Here is a 22,616-nt window from a genome sequence, read left to right on the forward strand (position 1 = left end):
CACTTTATATTTCCTTTCTTAATATAAAAATAATCTATAAATAATTTTTTTTAGAAATAATTTCCTATTTTTAAAATATAAAACAATTTTTATAATTCAAAAATAAGTTAGATAAAATCAATTTTTTGAGAATTTATTCAAAAATAATTTTTTTATTCTTAAAGAATAAAAAATATTTTTTAAAAAATAAGAATATTTGACAAATTGTTTTTAATAAATAAAAAGGATATTGTTTGGATAAATTGTTTTTAAAAATAATTTTTTATTTTAATTTTATACAATCATTCTAAATTCAATTTACATAATATTAATTTTAAGTCTTGTTAAAAATGAAAATAGTCTTATAATTATAAATAAATTTAAAAATAACTATTTTTTTAGTAAAATATGTATTTCAATATTATAATAAAACAATATACTATTTTTTATTATAATAAAATCATAAATATTTTTTTTATATATATTATAAGAATCTGGATATCGAAAAATAATAAAATCATTGTAGACCAATTTTTGTTCATAAATTTCAAATTTGTTTAAAAATTAGTAGACTCATTAATAAATCAATCACATTAAGTTTTATTTGATTCGAAGTTTATTTATATAATAAAAAATTACAAAAATATGATTATATGCAAATAAAAAATTAGTCAATTCAGTAAAAATGAATTTTGGTCTATAATTTTTTATTTTATTAAGTTTTATGACTTTTTAGTACTTGTTAAATCGGTTTTTGAATTTTAAATTATTTTAAAAATTAATAAATTTTATACATCAATTATAACTTGATTTGGTAATTATTTTTTTAGTAAAAACTTTAGAGAAGTTAAAAGAAATTTAGGTAAAGAAAAACACTTATGATTTAAAGGAATATCATATTTAAAGATTTTCAATATTGATATTGAATTGTGGAGTGAGAAAAATAGAGATATCATGTTTACTTTTATTTATTTATTATAATTTATTATAGTTTTTATATATTTATTATAATTTATTATAGTTTTTATATTTTTATTTTGTTTTTAAATTAGAGTAAAAACAATTTTTAGTCATTCTCTAAAATATTGTTCTCTATTTTATTTTGTTTTTAAAAACTTATTTCTATGTTTATAATAATTTTAAATTTTCATTAACAAGTTTAAATCATTACATTTATAATAATTTTTTAATCTCTTTCAAAAAAAATATATTTTAATAACGTGCTTATAGTTTATATCAACCAACTTTACCTTTTTTTTTTTTTTCAAGTTTAATTTTCTTTATGAAGTGCCACTTTAATCCTTTTTTCTTTTTTTTTTTCTGTTAATAGCAATCATAAATCAATGCTAGGTTAGTCTACTAGTAGTTTTTGTTTAAAATTTGATGAAAACAATCCTTATGAAAAAAAAAATAGGATTTTGTTAAGTAGATGATTGTAGGAATCGCTTTTAACAAAAAAAAAAAAAAAAAAAAGTTTTTGAAACAAAATATTTGTTTGTTCAATAATAGTTTTTTAGAATAGCCTTTTGTTTTTCATAAAATAAAATAAAAAGGTTATTGAAGAAAAACACGTTTGATAATTAGAAAACTGTTTTATGTTTTCTCTTTTCAAAAACAGAAAGCATAGTATTTTAAAAAAAACATATTTTTGTTGTTTTTAATTGCTATTACTTGATTTTGTAGAGTTATTTAAAAAAATAATTATACAAAACATGTATAATGATTAAAAGTAAAGCTCTAGACATAAAAATTAATTTTAAAGCATATTTTAAAATATTAAAAATAGATTAAAAATATTTTAAATTCCTAAATAAACTTTTGTTTTACAAAACATCAAATAATAGTTTTTAAAAATTGTTATTTCAAACTGTTTTAAAAAACAGTTACCAAATAGAGTTTGTATTTGACAAAATTTAGGAAACACTTAAAAAAAAAAAAAAATCACTTAAAACTCGTTTGTTAATGCTTCTAATAGAAGTATTTTCTTTTGCAGTTCTTATATGAAAAACGCTTTTATGAGAATTTGAAAAAATGATTCTTTTTGACAATGTTGCACAAGTGCACACTTTTAATATTAATAAATTACTAGAAATAATATTCATTGCAAAAATAAAATATTATAATAAACCAAAAGTTTTTATTCTAAATATATATAAACATTTATATTGTTAAAAAAACTCAAAAAAATATTTTTATGATTATGAAAATAGAAACAATGTAGAATATAGGAAAAATTTAAAATTGACGTCATTGCAGTAATTTTCAATAAGATTGTACAAAATCTCAAAATTATTTTATACATATTAGTTCTTTGGCTTTTTGTGAGATGTTTTCGTAAAAAATAGAAAAGAGTGAAAGGGAAAGAAGGGTAGTGGCTAGTGCGAAACAAAAGAAGGGTAGCAAGAAATATTTTGAGTATTTTAGAAATATTTGAATTTTTTTGAAGTATATTTAAAAAAAAACACCCCCAAATGCTTTCCTCAAAAACACTTCAAGTGTTTATCTGAATTTTTAAAAGTGTTTTTCAAAATATTACCAAATAGACGAACTTTTATAATGTTGGAAAATCAGTTATAGTGTTTTATGGAGAAACACTTAGTGATTATTCTAAAAACACTTTAAGAGAAAATACTTTCGCTAAAAACACTTCAAATAAAAGCATTATCATATGCACTTTAAATTATATATTTTAAACCGTATAATATTAAAATCATTAATATCTATTTGCATACCGTATCATTTTTATTAAATGATTAATTTTACATATCCTTGTTGAGATTTTAACTAAATACATCTAATTTTTTATGGTTTGAAATTCTATCACATATCTTTCTTATTTCAAGTTAAAGGGATGTCAGTGAAAATAACAAATAAAAGTAATAGACGAGGTATTTAAGGAAAATATCCAAATTAATAAGAGCTAAGTGTATTTAGTCCAGACATCCAACATAATTTAACAAAAATTAACCCTTTATTAAAATCTAACAAAAATTCTAATAAAAATATTTATTAGGCATTGAACATAATTTATGATTAATATTATTCAAAAAATTAAATTAATAGAGGAATAATTTTTAATTTTGTAACTAACACAAACATTTACCTTAAACCCCTTCTCATATATCAGATTTACTTTGAATTTAAAAAGGCGACAATTATGATTCAAAGAATTGTCACGTTCACATGATGATTAAAGTGGTATGAGACTCGCGGCTGAAACCAAATACCACATTCATAATATATATTTTTTAAAATAAAAATTAAGTACTTTTGGAAAAATAAATAAAAGCTATATTATACTTATATTTAATTTTTAAAACCAAAAATGAATATATATATATATATATATATATATATATTATTTTTTACTGTTTGATATTTGCTAAAAAAAATATAAAATTTCTTTTACTTTCAACAATATTTATTTTTTATATTACATTATTCAATAAATAAAAACAATAAATATATTAATATTTTTTTATAATATATTTTATAAATGTTTTTTTAGTTTTTTTTTTTGTTTAACAACAAATTTAATTTTTCAATCAATTTTTTAAAGAAAAAACTTATGATATATGGGAACTGTGTGTTTTGTTTTTTAGCTTAAAATTAATATATTTCATGTACAAGGGATATGATAACGGAAGGGGGAGAATATATCTTATTGTTTTATAAAATAAGTAATATAAAAAAAAAACCTTATGCTATTTAGTTTTTAAGCTTAAAATTAAAATATTTTACATAAAAAAATAAAAAATAAATAACATATCTCTTATTCTATGAGATAATTTATTTTATTCTATTACCAACCATATAAAATATATTATCTTTTTTTAATCCTATTACATACTATAATCAATCAATCAAAGATAACCCCCAATGGTTAAATACATTCACCACTTGGTTTTTTTAAAACTACACTAAAATCTAGTAGAAATTAAAAATTAATAAATTAAATTTTGTAAAAAGCTGCGTTAGAAAGCTCACAAATTGCCGAGAGCTAAGTTTCTTCCTATTTCATCTGACTAGAGTTATATTTGAGAAAATATTACACGACTATAGATGTAAATGAATGGGGAATAATGATCAAAGACTTGTACTCACAGCAAACAAATACCCACTAAAACCTCTGTATATACTGCCAAATAAAATTTCTCCCATTGTGTCTGAGAGCTTTAAAATTTGAATCTGGCTAAGGAGTCTCATAACAAGAAACACCCATCTTCATCTTTCGTCTTCATCTTTTCATTTACATAAAATACTTAGTTTTATTCATTACCCATGACTCATGAGGGGAGGCATCTTCCTAACATCTTCACAGGTCCTAGCATTAGGACCCAGAATATAGCTATCAGTGCTCCAATAACTGAAAGAATGATGAATCCCCCCTTATTTATACCTCCCTTCCATGTGGCTGCACCTCCATTACCTGCATTTGTGTTCAATGCATTCATTCTCATTCTACTCAAGCTAGACATTCTCACCAATGCCCGATTCACCAACGCATTTTCTGAAGCTGATGCAGGTGTGGTAGGTATTGACTCCACAAAGGACCATAGAGCAGAAGTGAATCGGTTCCCTGCACCGTTACCCCCTTCGTCATTCATGTTTTGATTTCCTTCGGTGGGAACATTTGTAGAACTGCTGGCATATACGACACCTAGACAATAGCAGAAACTTGGAGTATTAGAATACTATACTACCTGAGTTGGAGGAAGAACTCTTGAAGTTGGCTGAAAACTCCTCCCCTGATGAGAGAGGAAAGGCTACATTTTTTCTCAACATTTCATTGAACGTTGGATGAATCCAAAATTGCATTAGAAGAGATCTTGAAGCCAAGTCAAAACCCTTCATCCGCGTAGTTTTTTCTTTTTTCTTTTTATTTATTTATTATTATTTTTTTGCCACGTGGATGTGACATGTCAACCAAAACCATCCATCTGATTCAAGCCCTCCAGCCAGATATGCAATGTAGAAAGTTGTGCTTTGGACAAATCAAAACATAGTTTAGGAAAATTTGTAGCTTCAGTTGCAGGCTCATTGCCAAGGAGAAGAATGGACATTGAGGTCTTTGCAGATATATGTACCTGAGGTTGGCTGCCCAATGATCCCCTGAATAGATTCTGCTGAGGTACAGACACTTTGATCGAGTGTCCACAGCTGACCACTAATCTGATCTGCGCCAACAGAATGGGGCTGCAGCTGGTAATTCAACTGGTTCACCATCTCATTCTCAATGGTATTCAAAAATGGATGCGGCACCGTTCCTTGATCAATAGGGCCAATGTCACGAAGAAACATGGTTGCATCATGGTACAGGTCAAGGATGCTCAATCCATCGTCTGCAAACTGCAAGTTCTCCTCAGCTTTTTCATAGTTTTGAGGAATGGGTTCTGGACCAAGGAGATCATCCATTTCTAGAAAGTCCTCCTCACTTAATCCACGTTCCTGCTCACTAATGTTAGGAGCAGATGTGACCTCAGGTGCCTCGTGCAATTGCAACTGAGAGGAGGCTGATTGTGTAAACTCAACGTTCTCTGGCACAGCATACTGCTGAGAGGTAGGGGTTAATACTGTGCTTATTGGATCAGCAACGAAAGCTCCATTGAGTGATGAATCCACCAAAGGAGTTTGAGCTTCTTCTTCACCAATAACCTACAACAAATTATATAAATCAATAATCCGTCCACAAATGAATAAATCTAAACAAACAAGCACATGTGCAAGCACAAGCACAAGCACAATAAACTACCACATTTTTTCGCCAATGCAACTGTTATGCTCACAGGTTACTGTTGTATAAATAAATGGTTGAAATAGGTTCGATTTCCCCCCTATGAGACAAGGATACATGCAAGGATGAAAATATCGGTAATCACGGATATATCGGTAACTTGATTTTAAGGGTATATCGAATATATCAGAGAAATATCAACGGATATTTTGGAAAAAAATTTCGGTATACCAAAATTTGATCAAAACTCATGGAAATGTAAGAAAAACCTCATAGCAATGTAATTAGAAATATAATAAACAATTTAAAGTTGTTTTGTTAAAGAATTTGATATATGTATGATATAATTTGCGATATTAAATGTAATTATATCATATCGATCGATAAGAAATGTGAATTTTGTAATTGTACACTCATTATGAAGCTTCATGAAAGATTTGATTTCATTAAATATCAATAATTTGTACATATTACATTGCAATGACCCTTTAGTTCTATGAAAATCTACTAATTCATTCAAGATTTAAAAAATGTACTAATTAATTCAAATGTACTAATTAATTACGATTGAAAATATAAAAAAAAATTGAAAAAATTGCGAAGCTACTAATATTGTTAATTAAGTTAATAAATTAACTAAACTAAATTAATTCTATGAAAATCTACTAATTCATTCAAGATTTAAAAAATGTACTAATTAATTGGGAAAAATGTACTAATTCAAATCAATGAGGGGAAGTTGGGAGCCGTCGGATCAATAGTAGGTGCAAGGCGCCAATTTTTTCAAAAAATCGGTGAAAAATCGCCGAAATAAACAGAAACAAAAGGAAATTTCTCCGAAATTTAGCGAAATTTACGGATATTTCTTCCGTCGACATTTCGCCCCCCTTTTTCGTTTCGCTGACCCCCAAAACACGAAATTTCGGCAAAAAAAACCAAAATTTTCATCCTTGGATACATGAACAAAATGTAAAAGTAACCTGCTTTGCAGTCAATACAACCACTTTGATTGTCAATGGAAGTATATAAAAAGTAATAAAACACGAGCTATTTCCACCTATAAAAAGGGGATATTCTAACCCCCTCATTATATGGAAACATTAAGATCAAGAAAAAGAAAGAGAAAAGAACACATCTGCATTTATTTCTAATTTTTTTTAAAGGGGACAAGAAACACCTTTCTCCATTTCTATAAGGAATCTGGCATTCCAATCACCATTCAGTAGATCCCACACTGTCCCATATGGTGCAGAGCATACATTTTTTTCTTGAAAATAACCCCATTTGAATATGTTTTTCTTTTAATCAGCATAACCCAATTCAAAGATTACCAGCAAGGGAAAGCTAGCATACCAGAACTTGAACAAGATATAAAAAATTTAAACCTCATTTCAACAATGCAGCCATTACTATTTTCTAATACAAAAAATTAGAAATCATTACAAAATAGAAAATAAAATAGTGAAGGAGAGTTAACCAACCTGAGCTAGTAGATTAACATAATCATCAACACGCGGAGGAACAACTGGAGGTGCTTCTGCAAGTCCTTTCCAGATGTCATCCCAAGCATCTGCTTGACAGTCTTGCCCATTAGGTTGGGAATTATTGACAGAAATAACGCCATTCAACTGCTCTGGAGGAGTCTCTTCAACAGAGTAGTTACTAACATCTGGGTCATCTTCGTCAGCCCATTCCTCTTCTTTAAATGGAGCCCCGTATTGCTCACCATTTTTGGGACCAGGTCCACTCTTCTTGAAGACCTTATAAAGTGCATAATAATCCTGAAACATGGAAAGATAACCAATTTCAATAGACAATTATCGACATAAGATACTAATAATTAAAAAAAAAAAATCATTTTGAGCAAAATACCTGCACATTCGGGCATCTCTTGAGCTCCTCTTCATCCATTGTATACTCATGCATCACCCAGTCTGTGCGCTCTTTACTTGGAGCACGGCCTTTATAGAAAACCAAGGTCTTCTTCACACCAACTGACCGAATATTACAGCTAATAGTTCGATCCTTTCCTGTTGCTTTCCAGTATCCATGCCTGGTTGCCCTATTAGACCTAGCTCCATTAGGGTACTTCCTGTCTCTGGGGCTAAAAAAGAACCATTGCCTATCTCCTGTCTTCAATTTAGATAGCCCTGCATTTAATTTGTTAAAACAGAATCAATTAACTGACCAAACTTTTCTCAAAACCAATAATTTGAAATTCTTAAACATCAATAATAATCGACCTCACCCCAACCCCCCTCCCACAAAACCAAGAGAGAGAGAGAGAGAGAGAGAGAGAGAGAATTTACTGCCAAACCTTTCAACACAAATTCTATATAATCTCAGAAAAGCAAGGTGGATACTAAAGGACTCAACAAAATGCAAGAGACCTTATCATTACCTATTCCTGTTTTGTGCAAAAATAGTGTATATGCCAACGCTTGAAGAGTGATTTCCCTCCATTCAAAGTTTCCACAAATAAACCAATCATACAAACTTTACCTTAGTCCTCACCAATCTTTCAATAAAACAAATCAGTTAACCAAAGAAAGTCAGAATTGCACCCACCAATGTTACAAACCAAATTTAAGCAAACAGCAATTTTTATTAGAATTCAAACCAAAATTACAGAAAATCAATCAACTAAACAAAACCAGAATGAATCAGCCAAGCAGAATGTTCACTTCAAAGTGTAGCTTTGGCTTGAATCCAACCCACTTTTAAACAATAAAAAATAATTTATTTCCAAAAACAAACAAAAAAACTCACTCTTATATTCAAATATTGAGACAAAACCAATCAAACAATTAAACAAACAACATATTGACATGAGTCCAAACCTATGTTTCAATTGACAGAACAAACTAATCCAGAAAAATTTTGACCTGAATATATGATCAAACTAAACCACACAAAACCTTAAACCACAGACCGAATTGATGCCTCAATAAAACAAATCAGATCAGCAAACAGAACTTCAACTCCAGTTCAAACAAATCCCTAGTACAACAAAACTAGCTAATATCATCCAAACAACATTTCGGTCTGTGGAACATTTCCAACCAAAACAAAATTACACACTTATCCCTCATGAAAATTTCAAATGTAACAAATAAACTAAATAACACTTTCACTTGTGTCAAAACCAATCATAAACAACCAGAAAACCCCAAAAAAGAAAACAATTGAACCCAAATCAAATATCAACCACAGAACCACAATTCTTATCATAATCAAAACACTCGAATCCAAAACGAACCAAACCAACTCAAACTCAGATGAATAAACGCAAAAGTTAACCTGTAAAGCAGGTCAATGAAGAAAACCAATACCCCAGGCATTCAAATTATATTCAAGACAATCCCCAACTCATAACCAAATTACCACAACCCAGTTCTCCATCCAAGAATCCAATCCCGGACTAAGAATAAAACAAACCCAGATAATTAAAAACACAAATTCATTCCTTCATCAAGTCCAAGGAGAAGAAAATCAAAGGCAAGAAATGGGTTTGATACCAGGCAAATCCTCGGGGTCCCACTTGTAAACATCGACCTCGGCGATGATATCGAGCTTCAGCCGTCGCCGGCAGATCTTCTTCTTCAGATAATACAGAACCAGCTCTTCATCGGTGGGATGGAATCGGAACCCGGGTGGCCACGCAGACTTTTCGTCTCCGTCAAAGCACGGCGACGAATCACCCACTGTCACCTTCATCGATTCGGGTCAGATTCTACTGAAACAGAGTGAGAATAGAAGATGGAAATGGGGAGAATCGGGAATGAGAAAACCCTAAAAGAGAGCGAGTTTTGGAAGAAGAGAGGGCATAGTCAAAGAAGTAATAGGATAGAGAGCGAGGTGGTGGGCGAAGGGAAACTTCCTATTTCTGAATTAATTATATTGAGAGAGGATTGGGTGAGGAAGGGTTTAGTGTGGGTTTTTAAGGGTTCGAACTTTAAGTGAAAAAAATGATTCTTTCTACTTTTGATTTTATTTTTTAAAACAAAAATAAAAATATAAGCGAAAACCAACTTTTTCTTTCATGATTGAAGAAATTTTTTCTTCCCTTTTTGGTTTTTTTTTTTTTGTGAAATTTTAAAGTTTGTTCACAATTGATAAACCTTGGATCAAATGTGTATGCCAATTCCCATTTTAAAATTTGTTGGAAACTTCTTTTTAATTTTGGCTATTCAATTTTGAAAATAAAAAATAATTTTTGAGAATGATTATTAAAAGTAGTTTTTAATTATTTTCATAAATAAAAATCATGTTTTAAAACTCAAATATGAAAAAAAAAACTCCACTTATCCTCCAAGATGGTGTCATATACAAAATTTCAAAATTTCTCACTTAAATAAATTCTCAAAATTATTAGATATTTTAAATAATGAAAAATGGAAAATGTGAATTTTCATGTACTCATATAAAAATAATCATAAAATATGAACTTTTTAAAACTAATTCAAATTTCATCTACTCATCGATCAAAGGTTACTATCTAAGACAGTGAAATGTAGTACTTATATCATTAAAAGGTAGTACTAAATGATAAAAGAGAGTACCTTTAATCATCACTTAATAGCATAATAAGAGTATAAGGACATTTTTTCCTCGTGCTCCCATTTGTTGGAACACGAGTAATTTACTAGTAAAAAACTATATAATAAACTTGTGAAGGAAAAAAAATATATAATATTCTTGTAATTCTTTAGGTTGAGCTTAGTTTGTAATCGAGGATAATCCATTTTGATTTTTGAATATGTTAGATTATAAATTTTAGTTATATAATTGCAGTTTTGATTTTCTTAAATAAAATAGACTTATATTAATTGTTTTACGAAGATAACGTAATATATATTTGATACCATTGCAATGTTCTTGGCTTAAAGGAAAATTGTATCTTACTAGTAAGTTCATAGAAAAAGACAATGTTTAGGCATGCACAATTGACAAGATATATAAGTGTATTAATAGTATTAAGATATGATACTTCAAGAGCAAGTAATTTTTCACTATTTTTACAAGAACAAAATTGGTCTTTTTTCACTTTAAGTGATCAAACAACCATTAAAGAACTTAATAGATGTGTGTTTATCCATATGAAAATGCTTTAAGATTTTTTATATATATTTTGATTGATGTATTAAAACTTTATTTCACAAATGCTTGATCTGTAGGCCAAGACATTTTTTTTTTCTAACATCTTTCATCTCAAATTCCTTTTTCGAACACTTTTATTGTTCTTGTGAACTCCTTCAACAATCATAATAAGATTTAAGTAAAAAACTTACATTGCAATAATTGCAAATTTGGTTTTTGATTTCTTAATGAGAATGCATGGATTATAGGATTATTCATATGTTCTTTGTTTAATAGGCATTTGCTAAGGCAATTATACCACATGTGTATGGATTACTTCAATCCATATAAGGATCATTATAGCTTAATTGAGTACATGTTATGAGTCTTTGTATTATTTGCTTTAGGCAATTTAAATCCTTAAGAGATTTTCATGTATATTTTATTTTCCATAAATCCATATAAATATGTCGTAATGACATCCATGATATACATATCTAGTCCTTTTGAGATAACTAAACTAGTTAAAAATTGAAATGTGATTGCGTCCATGACAAGAGAGTTTATTTCCTCGTAGTCAATGCCATGTCCTTGTGAGGAAGCTTGTGCTACTAATTGTATTTTATATTTTATAATCTTATTTTTCTTGTTGTTCTTTTATACAAATACCCATTTGTACTTAGCAAACTTTTGTCTTTAGGTATTTGAACTATAAATCCAAATACTTCTTATTTTATTAACGAGTTTAACTCTCAATATGACTTCTTTCTAATTTGACTGATCATTTTTGTGTCAGTATTCTTCCACATTTTGTGGTTTGAGATCCTTTCATTTGTTATGATGTCAAAGGTCATTTGGAGAAAAAGAATATTGTTAATAACAATATTATTTTGATCCTATTTTTCTCCCATATGTACATAATTTATTAATATCTCATTATTTTAGGGTACTTGTGCCTCTTCAGTGGTTACTCGTTTAATTTATATATCTTAAATGACTACTTGTTCAATATGTGTCTCTTCTAGGGCTTTATATTTTATTTGTGTCTTTTTGGGGGCTATTGGTTCATTAATTTTAGATTGATCAATAATTTTTATGGCATCTTTGAAAGTGACAAGTTTTCCTTGTATTTTCCTTTTTTTAGGAATCACATCATTTGAGCTAATAGGTCTACTACGCTTTAAAAATATCTTAAATTCATTTACTAACTGTCCTATAGGGACATCAATCAATGTTGGAGTATTTGCAGTAAAAATATGTGGCTTTATCACTTTTGTTATATCAATGAATGTATCTGGTAATTGGTTTGCAAGATTTTGTAAATGATGACCCTTTAAACTTCTAGTTCACATTGGTTAATACAAGGATCAAAATGAGACAAAGTTGATGCATTCAAAGTAATTTCTCGTTGTTCTTTAGGAATTGACTTTGCTCCACCTAAGTGGGAAAATAGTTTCATCAAAATGGTAATCAACAAAGTGCACCATAAAAATATCATTTGTGAAGGGTTCAAGATACCTTATGATATATGAAGAATGAGAATTACATAAATCTCAAGTCTTTGTTGAGGACCTAATTTAGTGCATTGTGTGGATGAAATTGTTCCATATATTGCACAACTAAAGATTCATAAGTAAGAGACGTTTGGTAGTGTTTTAAGTGCAAGTTGAAGGAAACTATTCATGGTAAACTATATTTCAAATGTACACCAAAGTCATAGTTATTGAAATAAGACCCTTAAAATCATAACATGATGTAACAATATTAAATTTCATTAATATGATTTTAGTTTCACTTTACTATCTTAGGCAAACTATAGGTAGAATGTAGATTAAATAATTGGGATAGAGCTCTTAAAAGCATAATATGATGTAATAACATAAGATTTAATTAATATAATTTCAGTTTTACTTTAATATCTTAATTTACATTAATATTTATCTAAGCATTCATACTTGCATTACTTGCATTGTATATGCCTTGAGTGCATTAGGAGTTACATAAAACATTCAAGTCATAGGTTCATTACGAATTGATGAGTAGTTTACAATTGGTTCATAGACTTAGGTAATCCATATAATGATGTAGTGTACTATTGTAGACCCTCTGTTTTGTCTCCTTAGCACATGCCTTAGGTGGGTTTTTTTTCCAGTACTCCACAATAATTCCTTGGTAGTCCATTGCTACTTATACAACTTACTTTTTTAAGCCATCTTTGAGACTTTGGTTGAGGGGTTTATTTGGCCTTTCATTGTGACCCTTGGTAGCCCCGATTTAGATCTAGGACTTTCATTTTTTCTTTTAGAATTAGGTACACCTTTAGGACAACTTGCTTAGGCATATTTAGGTACATTTTTAGGACACTTACACATACTCACCCTAGGTTACCTAGGCACCTTGCTAATCACCTTAGGTCACATAGGACCTTTGAGCCACACTTTAGGTCACTTAGGATAACTGAACACACCTTAGGTCACTTAGGATGACTGAGTCACACCTTAGGTCACTTAGGCTCACCCTAGATCACCTAGGCACATTACACTTCACCTAGATTCACCTAGGGCACATTTAGGCTCACCATATGTCACCTAAGCACATTACACTTCACCCTAGGTCACTTAGGCACATTTCAAATTCACCTAAGCCCATTTACGTTCATCTAGGCTCACTTAAATTCATTGAGACACACTTTGACCCATCTCTAGGCACATCTAGGCCCACTTAGATTCATTGAGGCACACCTTGGCCCATCTTGATGCACCACAACTCATTTAGGTCACCTTTAGGTAATTCCTGTATAGCTTACATAGTTCGCATGATTTGCATTTTTTAACACTTGCATGTACTTGATTTCTTATTTATTTATTTATCTATTTTATTTATTTATTATTTTTTTTGTAAAATTATTTGTTTATTTTTTACTTATTTGTTTATTTATTTATTTTCAGAAAATTGCACGTGATTGATGATCTTATCTTATTATTATTATTATTGTTGTTGTTGCTAAAGTTGCATGAATTAATACTTAGGTTTTTCTTATATATACATGTATTGATATTTTCTATTTTTCATTTTTCTTTTCCAAATTGGCATGATTTTTTATTTTTATTTTGTCTATTATAAGGTTTCTAACTTGTATCTTTTTTTATTTTTATTTTTTTGGATGGGAATTCAATGACTCTCCAAAAATGAAGACAAAGACGGCCAACTTTTAAAAAAAAAGGACACATTCACACACCTTGGAGAGATTTTGAACATGTATAGTCTACCTTTCTAAAGGAATTCTCCATGGGTGTCATTGAGAAAGGATAACACGGTGCAACTAGGAGATGATTCCCATAATAACATGCAGCCACATACGAGAATAAGAACCTACTTTCCAAAGAGAAAAAAATATTCTCTCCAAGAGACATTACAACCGCATCTTTGAAATTCTCTCTAAGGAAGCACGTATGTGAGCATATGGAAAGAGGATTAGAGAAGATTTTGAAGGTGACATCTTGGTTGATATGTGGACTACATGCATTGGGAAGGCAGACATTGCATTTTTTGGAAGGTCTTCACAACATGCAAGTGAAAAGGAAGAGAAAGACGCATAAGGGTGACATGGAAATGATAATCGGGTTATTAGAGAAGTGCATGTAGGATGCTACTTGATATTCATTAGGGGGCTTGAGGGCTGCCACTTGAATGGGGGGATCATGTTATTAGAGTTCGATAAGACTTAAGGATGTTGGAGAATTTGAGATGGGATGCGACATCTTTTGATGGAGAGCTTTGGAGATGAAAGATCAGAACTTTCGGGGAAAAGAGCTTTTGGAGATGAAAAATCAAAACTTTCGGTGATGAGCTTTTGGAGATGAAAAATCAGGACTTTTGGTGGAGAGCTTTGGAGATAAAAATAAGAATTTTCGATGGATGGCTTTGGAGATAAAAAAAAAAAATCAGAATTTTCAGTGGAGAGCCTTGAAGATGATGATCATATTTCTCTTGGTGGAGAACAATCAGAATTTTGTTTTTGAAAATTGAAGAACATGGATTTTTATTGTATAGATATCAAATTTTTTAGGTACAACCATGGATATTGGGAGGATGAGCACACATGGTTTTTGTTTTAGGGAGAATGAGTCAACCACATTGTCACTTTGGAGAGACATGACAGGGAAAGATGAAAAAGAATTTCGTTTGGAGAGTCGAACACTCAAGGAGAGATTTTTAAGAGACTTTGTGGAAGGGACCCTGTGAATTGGGGTGGTCAAAGTAGTGATCTTAGAGAGGAGATTGAGAGCAAAAATAAAAAATGAAAAATTAGAGAGGAGATCATGATCATTTTTTGAATTTTGGAGAGTGGTTGCTAATGTTCCAAGGCAAAACAAATACACGACTTATTTGTTTTTGGGAGTTGTAGTACCGAATGGCTTCAATGGAGACTTATGTAGGTTGATAAAGAAGAGATCAATAAAATGTATGAATGTTCTAATAGAGAAAAACCCTAATGGGTATTAATTCATGGCTAAGGTATGACCGCTTAGTGGAGAGATTCTAGGGCTAAATTTTTATAATGAAGATGAGAGTTTGGTGGCTGCATAGATGAAGATTTAATGGCCGAAATTCAAAGAGAAAAAAAACCATGGATATGTAGTCCATGATATGAGACTGCATAGGTGAATATAAGCGGTTGAAAAATTCAAAGGTGTGCAGACTAAATTGAGGAAGTTGTGTGGTTGGAATTTTGTGTTGTTAATGGAGAATTTAATGACAAAAAATTATGGTGAAAATGCAATGGAGGAAAGATGAATTTTAGTGGCTGCATAAGGTGAATTTAGAGATTGGCTTGCTGGAAAAATAATGAGGTTTCGGTGGTTGTATGTACATGAATTTGAAGGCTGGTTTTATGGTAAAATAATGGAAAATTTTGGTGGTTGCATTAGGTGAATTTAGAGGTTGGTTTTGTGGTAAAATAATAGGGTTTTGGTGGCTGCATGTACATGAATTGGAGGTTGGTATTGTGGTAAGATAATGGGGTTTTGGTGGCTTTAATGGGAAGTCTTCAGGTTGAATTCCTTAATTGTGTTTAATGGTTGCATATAGAAAAGACAGCATGCACCACTTTTGGAGAGCATGCTATCATAAAAGTGCTTTCATATGCATAAGGACATTCCACCATTTGAGAGGATCACTTGTAAGCCCATCATCCATGCTTCAAAGAGGCTTCCATGTGGTGTGCATTGTAGAAGGGAGTAACACAAACATGCACAATCCATTAAATCTCTTCACAACCTACACCTTTAAAGAAATTCAAGCCACACCGCATCTTCAAATTTCGAAATAGCCTTGTGGATGTGCACTCCTATTCGATGGTGTGACTCGTTTTTTATTGGTGAAAATTTGATTTTTTTTAAAAAAAGACTTGGAGTCGCTACTTATTTTAATTTATTTTTTAAAGGGAAAAAAAAAAAAAAAAAAAAACACTGTGTGACTCCTTATTTGGAAAAGACATGTCTGCAAAAACCAAGTCCAAATTCGGGGGTCAGGTTAGCTATTGGGAAGGTACGGCTGTGAGCCGTAGCATCCCTTTAAACTTATATACTTATGGTCTCTACTAAACGAATGAAGGGAACTATGACAATTAATCAATTAATCATGGATACCAAGATTAATGATACAAATCAATATATCAGAAAATAATAATAAAAGCATATTACAAGAATGCACAAGATAAATGACATGAGAATTATGAAAATTGATTTAAAAAAAAAGATATTTCAAAAATTAGTTTTTCAAGAAATTTAAATTAAATAAATGATTTTAATTTATTTATTTACAAAAAAGTTTCAATTTATTTTTAATAAGCGCTTTGATTCAATTTTTATTCTAATAAAGTTATTGACACTTATTATTATCGGAAGAATTTGTTGAAAAAAAAATGAACTTGACAATAGAAATGATTTTTAGTTGCTTTTACAAAAATAAAAAAATAAAAAAAATAAAATTTACAACTTTATTTGCAAATGTATTTCAATTTAATTTAATTTACAAATAAATTAATTTCTTTAAAAACTTTATTTTGAAATATTTTAAATCCAATTTTATTAAAAAAAAGAAAAGAAAAGATTTCTACAACTTTAATTTGCAAAAATGACTCTCATCATATTATCATTAAAATATTATTTAAGACCTTTATCTACAAGAATTACTTTTAATCTCATTCTAATTAAGGAAATATAATTTATTTAAAAAAATATTTTTTTTGGAAAATTTAATTAAAAAATAACCTTTTGAGCAATTTTATTTAAAAACCAATTTTTTTGAACAATTTTTATTAAACAGATAAATATTAGATAATTATGACTAAAACCAATTTTTCGAATTTCGTTAAAAACATTTTTTTTTGGATTTTCCTAAAAACGTTTTTTTGAATTTTTATTAATAAAAAAACTTTCTTTTATTAAGAATAATATTTTCTAAACTATTATTTTTATTAAAAAAATTTATTGAATTGTTCTTTTTATTTAAACAAAAATTTCTTATTTGTTTGATATTTAATCTTGTACACAATGAGTAAGCATATGCAAACGAATATTTATAGAAACCAATAAAAATGAAACCGAATGGAAGTGGAAAATAAAAGGTATACCTTAACAAGCCTACAACAAATCCAATGTCTCATTTACAGCCTTCCTGAACCTCATTTCCTTCGATGAAATTCGATTTTTCATGTGTCATTGATCCATACTCAACATAATGGGCCCTATAAAACAAAAATAAGCCAAAAAATAAAAAATAAAAAACATCCCACTTACTATAGGTCTTAACCCAAAATTTTCAAATTAATAACATAAATATAAGCACAATAAGTTAAACCCAAATGTAACAAATTAAATTAAGTTCAATTAGACATAGACTTAATTGCCCATAATCCAAGTCTAATTTAATATACAAATAAAAAATCTATAACCGCAATCAAGTCAAATTTAATATGTAAAGTCCAAATGTAACACATATATACCACAATATTATATCATGTCCAAATTAAATAATTCAAATGAACAAAACCATATAAATTATCAACCAATTTAACAAATTTCACAAATAACAAATGAGCTCAAATTTCATATTGATTCACCAATAAAAAATGAACCCGAATTCCATATTAATTAACCAACCCAAATCTCACAAACAATTACTATTAAAGTCAAAGCAAGAAAAAATAAAATAAAATAAAACAAAACAAAATAAACTTAAACATTTTTTTTTGGAGACCATGGAAGTTGGGGGTGGCAGTGTGTTGAGAGAGGAAAATAAAATTTAAAATTTAAAATAAAAATTTTAAAATGAGAGAGAGAGAGAGAGAGAAAGAGAAAGAAAGAGATAGAGAAGTGAGGGGGCGCTAGAAGTGGTGTCGATGACTGTCAATAGTGGAAGATGGTGTGGTGAGGGGAAAATGAAAAAAGAGAAAGAAAGAGAAAAAAATGAAGAAAAGAAGAAAAGAAAAGGAAATAAGGGAGAATAGAGGGGGGAATGACGTGTGGCAGTGGAGTGTGACTGGAAGTAGAAGAAGAAAATGAGAAAAAAAAATGGGGGGAGAAAAGAGGAAAAAAAGAGAAAAAAAAAAAAAAACCCCTAAATCAAAAAGAAAAAAGAAAGGATGAAATAAGGGAGAATAGGGGTATGGTTGTGGGAATGAGGAGGTATGGTAGGAGAGAAAAAATGGAGAGTGGGTGAAGTAGGTGAGAAAAAAAAAAAAGGAAAAGGGAAAACTAAACTAAAATAATATAATATAAAATAATAATAAGAATAAAATAAAAAGACAAAAAAAAAAAGGTTTAAATCGTATAAGTGAGCCAAAAAAAAAAAAAAATCAAATGTATTCGAGTTTGGAATCTAAGGATAAAAATGGGGTTCAAAATTAGTGTAAAAAACATTTTGGGACAAATTTTAGGGATTTTTATAATAAGTGCACTAGTGTGTATGTTAAATATGCATAAAACTAATAGTAAGTTATGACATTGACTCTCGGTTCGTCATACCTTCACCAAGCTATTGTGCTGCATGGACTCTTGACCTTGAGAGAATATTGAGCTAGTAATGGGGTCTTCACTGACTTTGATTTAAGTTAAGACCTTGAGGTGGTAATATTTTCCTTATAGAATGTGTGAAATTAAGCTTTGGTTAATCTCGGTTTTGATGATAACAAAATAAGGTTTAAAACTATTGATTATATTTCAAGTGTGATTAGACAAGACGATTTCCAAAGTGGCAATCACAAAGACAAATCAAACCAAAGAAGAAGAAGACCTCAAAGAAAAGTGTTTTTTAAGACCCAAGCTTCATAAGATCTCTTTGTAAAGTCATTGGTGTACTGGGATTTTCATGCATTACATTCTTTATTTATGCACCAAAATCATCCAAAAGTTATTTTGTTTAAAATAAAATTGGATGATTTCATGTTTTCAATTAAAATCCGTGTTATATCAAATGTACCTTAGGCAAAATGTTCAAATTGGAATATTCATTTACCTAAAAACCTTGTCTAAGTGTTAGAAGAGAAAAGAATAGAAAAAGATAGGTTTTCAGGGCCAAAACATTGAATTGGTCGTGGCATTGGGCCAACCGGCTCAACTGGCTAGGGTACTGGTCGACCAATTCCCTTTGCCCGGTCGAGGTCCGGTTGAGGAGTGCTAAAAACACACTCTCTCTTCTAGTAGCCTTCCCTTCTCGGTCGAGGTATCCTCTTTCCCGGTCGACCTCCGGTTAAGGTCCGGTCGAAATCCAATGGTCACCTACCAAGCATTAAATGCTAACGGCTAGTCAACTGGTCGACCTCCAACTCGACCGGTCGAACCTCCAATGGCTAGTTTGACTTTTTTCTTTTATAAAAAGGCTCCAAATCTTCATTGTTTATGAGCTTAACCTTCACAAACCTTTATTGAATATATTTGAGCCTTGAAAGAGTATTTTTAAGTGCATCATTATTCTAAAATTTGCATATCATTAGTGTACCATAGCCTTGGTCGTGGCACTGGGTCAACCGACTCAACCGACCAGGGTACCGGTCGACCAATTCCCTTTGCTCAGTTGAGGTCCGATTGAGGAGTGCTAAAAACACCCTCTCTCTTCCAATAGCCTTCCCTTCTCGGTCGAGGTATCCTCCTTTTTGGTCGACCTCCGATCGAGGTCTGGTTGAGGTTTGGTCGAGGTCCAACAGTCACCTGTCAAACATTAAATGCTAACGGTTAGTCAACCAGTCGACCCCCAACTCGATCGGTTGAACCTTCAACGACTAGTTTGACTTTTTCTTCTATAAAAATGCTCCAAATCTTCATTGTTTATGAGCTTAACCTTCCCAAACATTTCTTGAATATATTTGAGCCTTAGAAGAGTATTTTTGAGTGCATCATTGTTCTAAAACTTGCATATCATTAGTGCACCATTCAATCCCAGTTTTCTTGTATCATTTGAGCTTAAAGTTTTTGTACTAGGATTTTGTGAGATCAATTATTTATAAATCTTTGAGAGGAAGTTTCTCAAGTGTGGGGTATCACTTGAGGGGTTGTTCAAGAGTGGGGTATCTCTTCAGAAGTGTAAAGGGTGCTTGGAACCAAAAATACAAGAGGGTGAATTGGAACCATAATCCAATTGTATTGCTTGAAGGCTTGGTTTGGAAGCCTTGAATTAGTGGAGCCTCAAGCTTAGGATTGAAGCTAGAGGAGAGTGGATGTAGGTGGGGTTGCGCCGAACCACTATAAAATCTTGTGTTTGCATTCTCTCTTCCATACTCTTTTACTTTATATGCAATTGACTTTATATTGTTTTATTATATACTTTCATATATTTGTCTCTTACATTCACATAGTTTACATTTAAAAAAAAGACGACCATCACCCTATTCACCCCCCTCTAGGGTGATTACCATAGGTTGGATTAGCCTATTTTTTCTAACAGAATGGATCACTGTTAATTAAGATAGGTTGCAATAGGTATTCTCAAGAAAGACAACATGATGTCTCGTGGGATCAAGATGATATATCGATTGAGTGATCTTAAGGACTTGTGATTATGAATTCAATGGTTGTAGTAAGTTCCTTAATGGAATTTTACATGTCCTTTATAAACTAGAGTATGTTAGTTGATTGTATAATAGAAAGATTTGAGATTCAAGGATTGTAGAAGTAATCTTAAGGGATTGATGACTTTTACCTTGTTGATTACGAATACTAGTTCATGGGACCTTACATGCGGTGGTTAATAGGTAACACACTTGAGAAATTGATTAAATTAGATTCAATCCATTTTTTACCTGAACTTAATTTAATAAGATATTGGAGTGTAGTTGATTCTCTAAAGTGGAGTATAGAGTCAACTTTATAATTAGATTATGAAGGAGTTGATATTTTCCTATGGGTAGTGGTACCCACTCATGCTCACACTCTTTGGATGAGATATACTTCAAGGAAAATTGGTTTTTATTTATATATGTGCATAAGGGTGTTTTGATAAAAAAAATGCACTATTGCATAAGAACATATGACTTAAGTTTTTCTGGTTTGGGTTAACTAGTTAATTGAAGTCGATTAGAACTAATTAATTAATTAAGACCTTGTGGGATAGATTAAGTAACCTAAGCCCATGATGAACTCGAGTCACTTAAGCCCACAATAGAGTCTATATAAACCCACTCAACGTCTAGGGATGAACCTTGCACTCACTCTAACTCATCAAGTAGAGTATAGAATCAATTTTTGAGGGAGTTGGTATTTTCTTATGGATATTAGTGGATACCCACTCAAGCTCACACTTTTTAGATGACATATACTTTAAGGCTATGTTTAATTGAAAGGATAGGATATGATAAGATAGGATGTGTATATCTTAGGATATCATATCCCAGGATAGGATATGCATATAATAGGATATGATTTCCAATAAGATATGATTTCCAATGGGATATGATGTTCATGGATATACATATCCTATGAACATAATATTTTAAGGTAGCATATCCATTGGGATATGCTATATTATATTATATTTATATTTAATTTATGAAATGAATAAAAAATAATATGAAATATATATTATTTTCAATGTTTAAAATAAAAATTATATCACATTCAAATGTTTTATATTTTTTAAAATGAAAATTTTGTTATGTTTAACAATATTCATGATTAAAATATTTAAACTTTACAACTATTTTTTTTTAATATTATGTTACTTTATATATACAAACAATTTATACATCATATATTAATATTATTTTATAAATATTTTTTGTTTTTCTTTTTTAATCATAAAATTAATTTATAATGAAAAAAAATATTTTTCTAAAATGAGTACATTAAAAAAATAAAAAATTGATAAAAAATAACATTTATATGTTGTTTTTATTTTATAGAGATGTTTTATTAAATATGAATAATGCATGTTTTAAAGTAGAAAGTTTTAGGGCTCGTTTGGTAATTGTTTTTTAAAATAGTTCTAAAAAATAGTTTTTGAAAGCTGTTTTTCGAAGTTTTATAAAACAAAAGTTTGTTTGAGAATTTAAAATGTTTAACCTATTTTTAATATTTTTAAATATGTTTTAAAAATAATTTCTATGTCCACAATTTTATTTTTAATCATTATATATGTTTGTATAATTATTTTTTTAAAACATATCTAAAAAAACAATTGAAAACAACTGAAAATAACTAAAAGATATTTTTTGAAAACACCTTATTATATATTTTTTGAGAATAGAAAACAGTTTCTGATTGTCAAACGTGTTTTCTAGTTTTTTCTAGAAAATAAAAAATTGTTCTTGAGAACAATTCCCAAACAT

At 29.8% G+C, this 22,616-nt stretch overlaps 1 protein-coding gene across 1 annotated transcript; it reads right to left on the bottom strand.

The window, feature by feature from the left end:
* Positions 1 to 4,073: 4,073 nt before the first annotated feature.
* On the bottom strand, positions 4,074 to 9,590 carry LOC117907059 (NAC domain-containing protein 17-like). Its single transcript, XM_034820419.1, has 5 exons — positions 9,232 to 9,590; positions 7,586 to 7,863; positions 7,195 to 7,494; positions 5,067 to 5,634; positions 4,074 to 4,639 (listed from the first exon to the last, which is right to left on the bottom strand). Exons 1-5 carry the CDS (start codon positions 9,428 to 9,430, stop codon positions 4,266 to 4,268), a joined length of 1,719 nt encoding a protein of 572 aa, XP_034676310.1. The 5' UTR covers positions 9,431 to 9,590; the 3' UTR covers positions 4,074 to 4,265.
* Between the last annotated feature and the right edge of the window lie 13,026 nt (positions 9,591 to 22,616).

Source organism: Vitis riparia, chromosome 18 (genome assembly GCF_004353265.1).
Source record: "Vitis riparia cultivar Riparia Gloire de Montpellier isolate 1030 chromosome 18, EGFV_Vit.rip_1.0, whole genome shotgun sequence".
NCBI classification, from domain to species: domain Eukaryota; kingdom Viridiplantae; phylum Streptophyta; class Magnoliopsida; order Vitales; family Vitaceae; genus Vitis; species Vitis riparia.

Bases quoted from the DNA above. Each gene is read 5' to 3' on its own strand.
- LOC117907059 (XM_034820419.1), bottom strand. From the start codon at position 9,430: ATGAAGGTGACAGTGGGTGATTCGTCGCCGTGCTTTGACGGAGACGAA. The intron at 7,495-7,585 runs GTATTTTGCTCA...TCCATGTTTCAG, and splicing joins AGAGATGCCCGAATGTGCAG to GATTATTATGCACTTTATAA. The intron at 4,640-5,066 runs GTACATATATCT...GCTATTGTCTAG, and splicing joins CATTGGGCAGCCAACCTCAG to GTGTCGTATATGCCAGCAGT.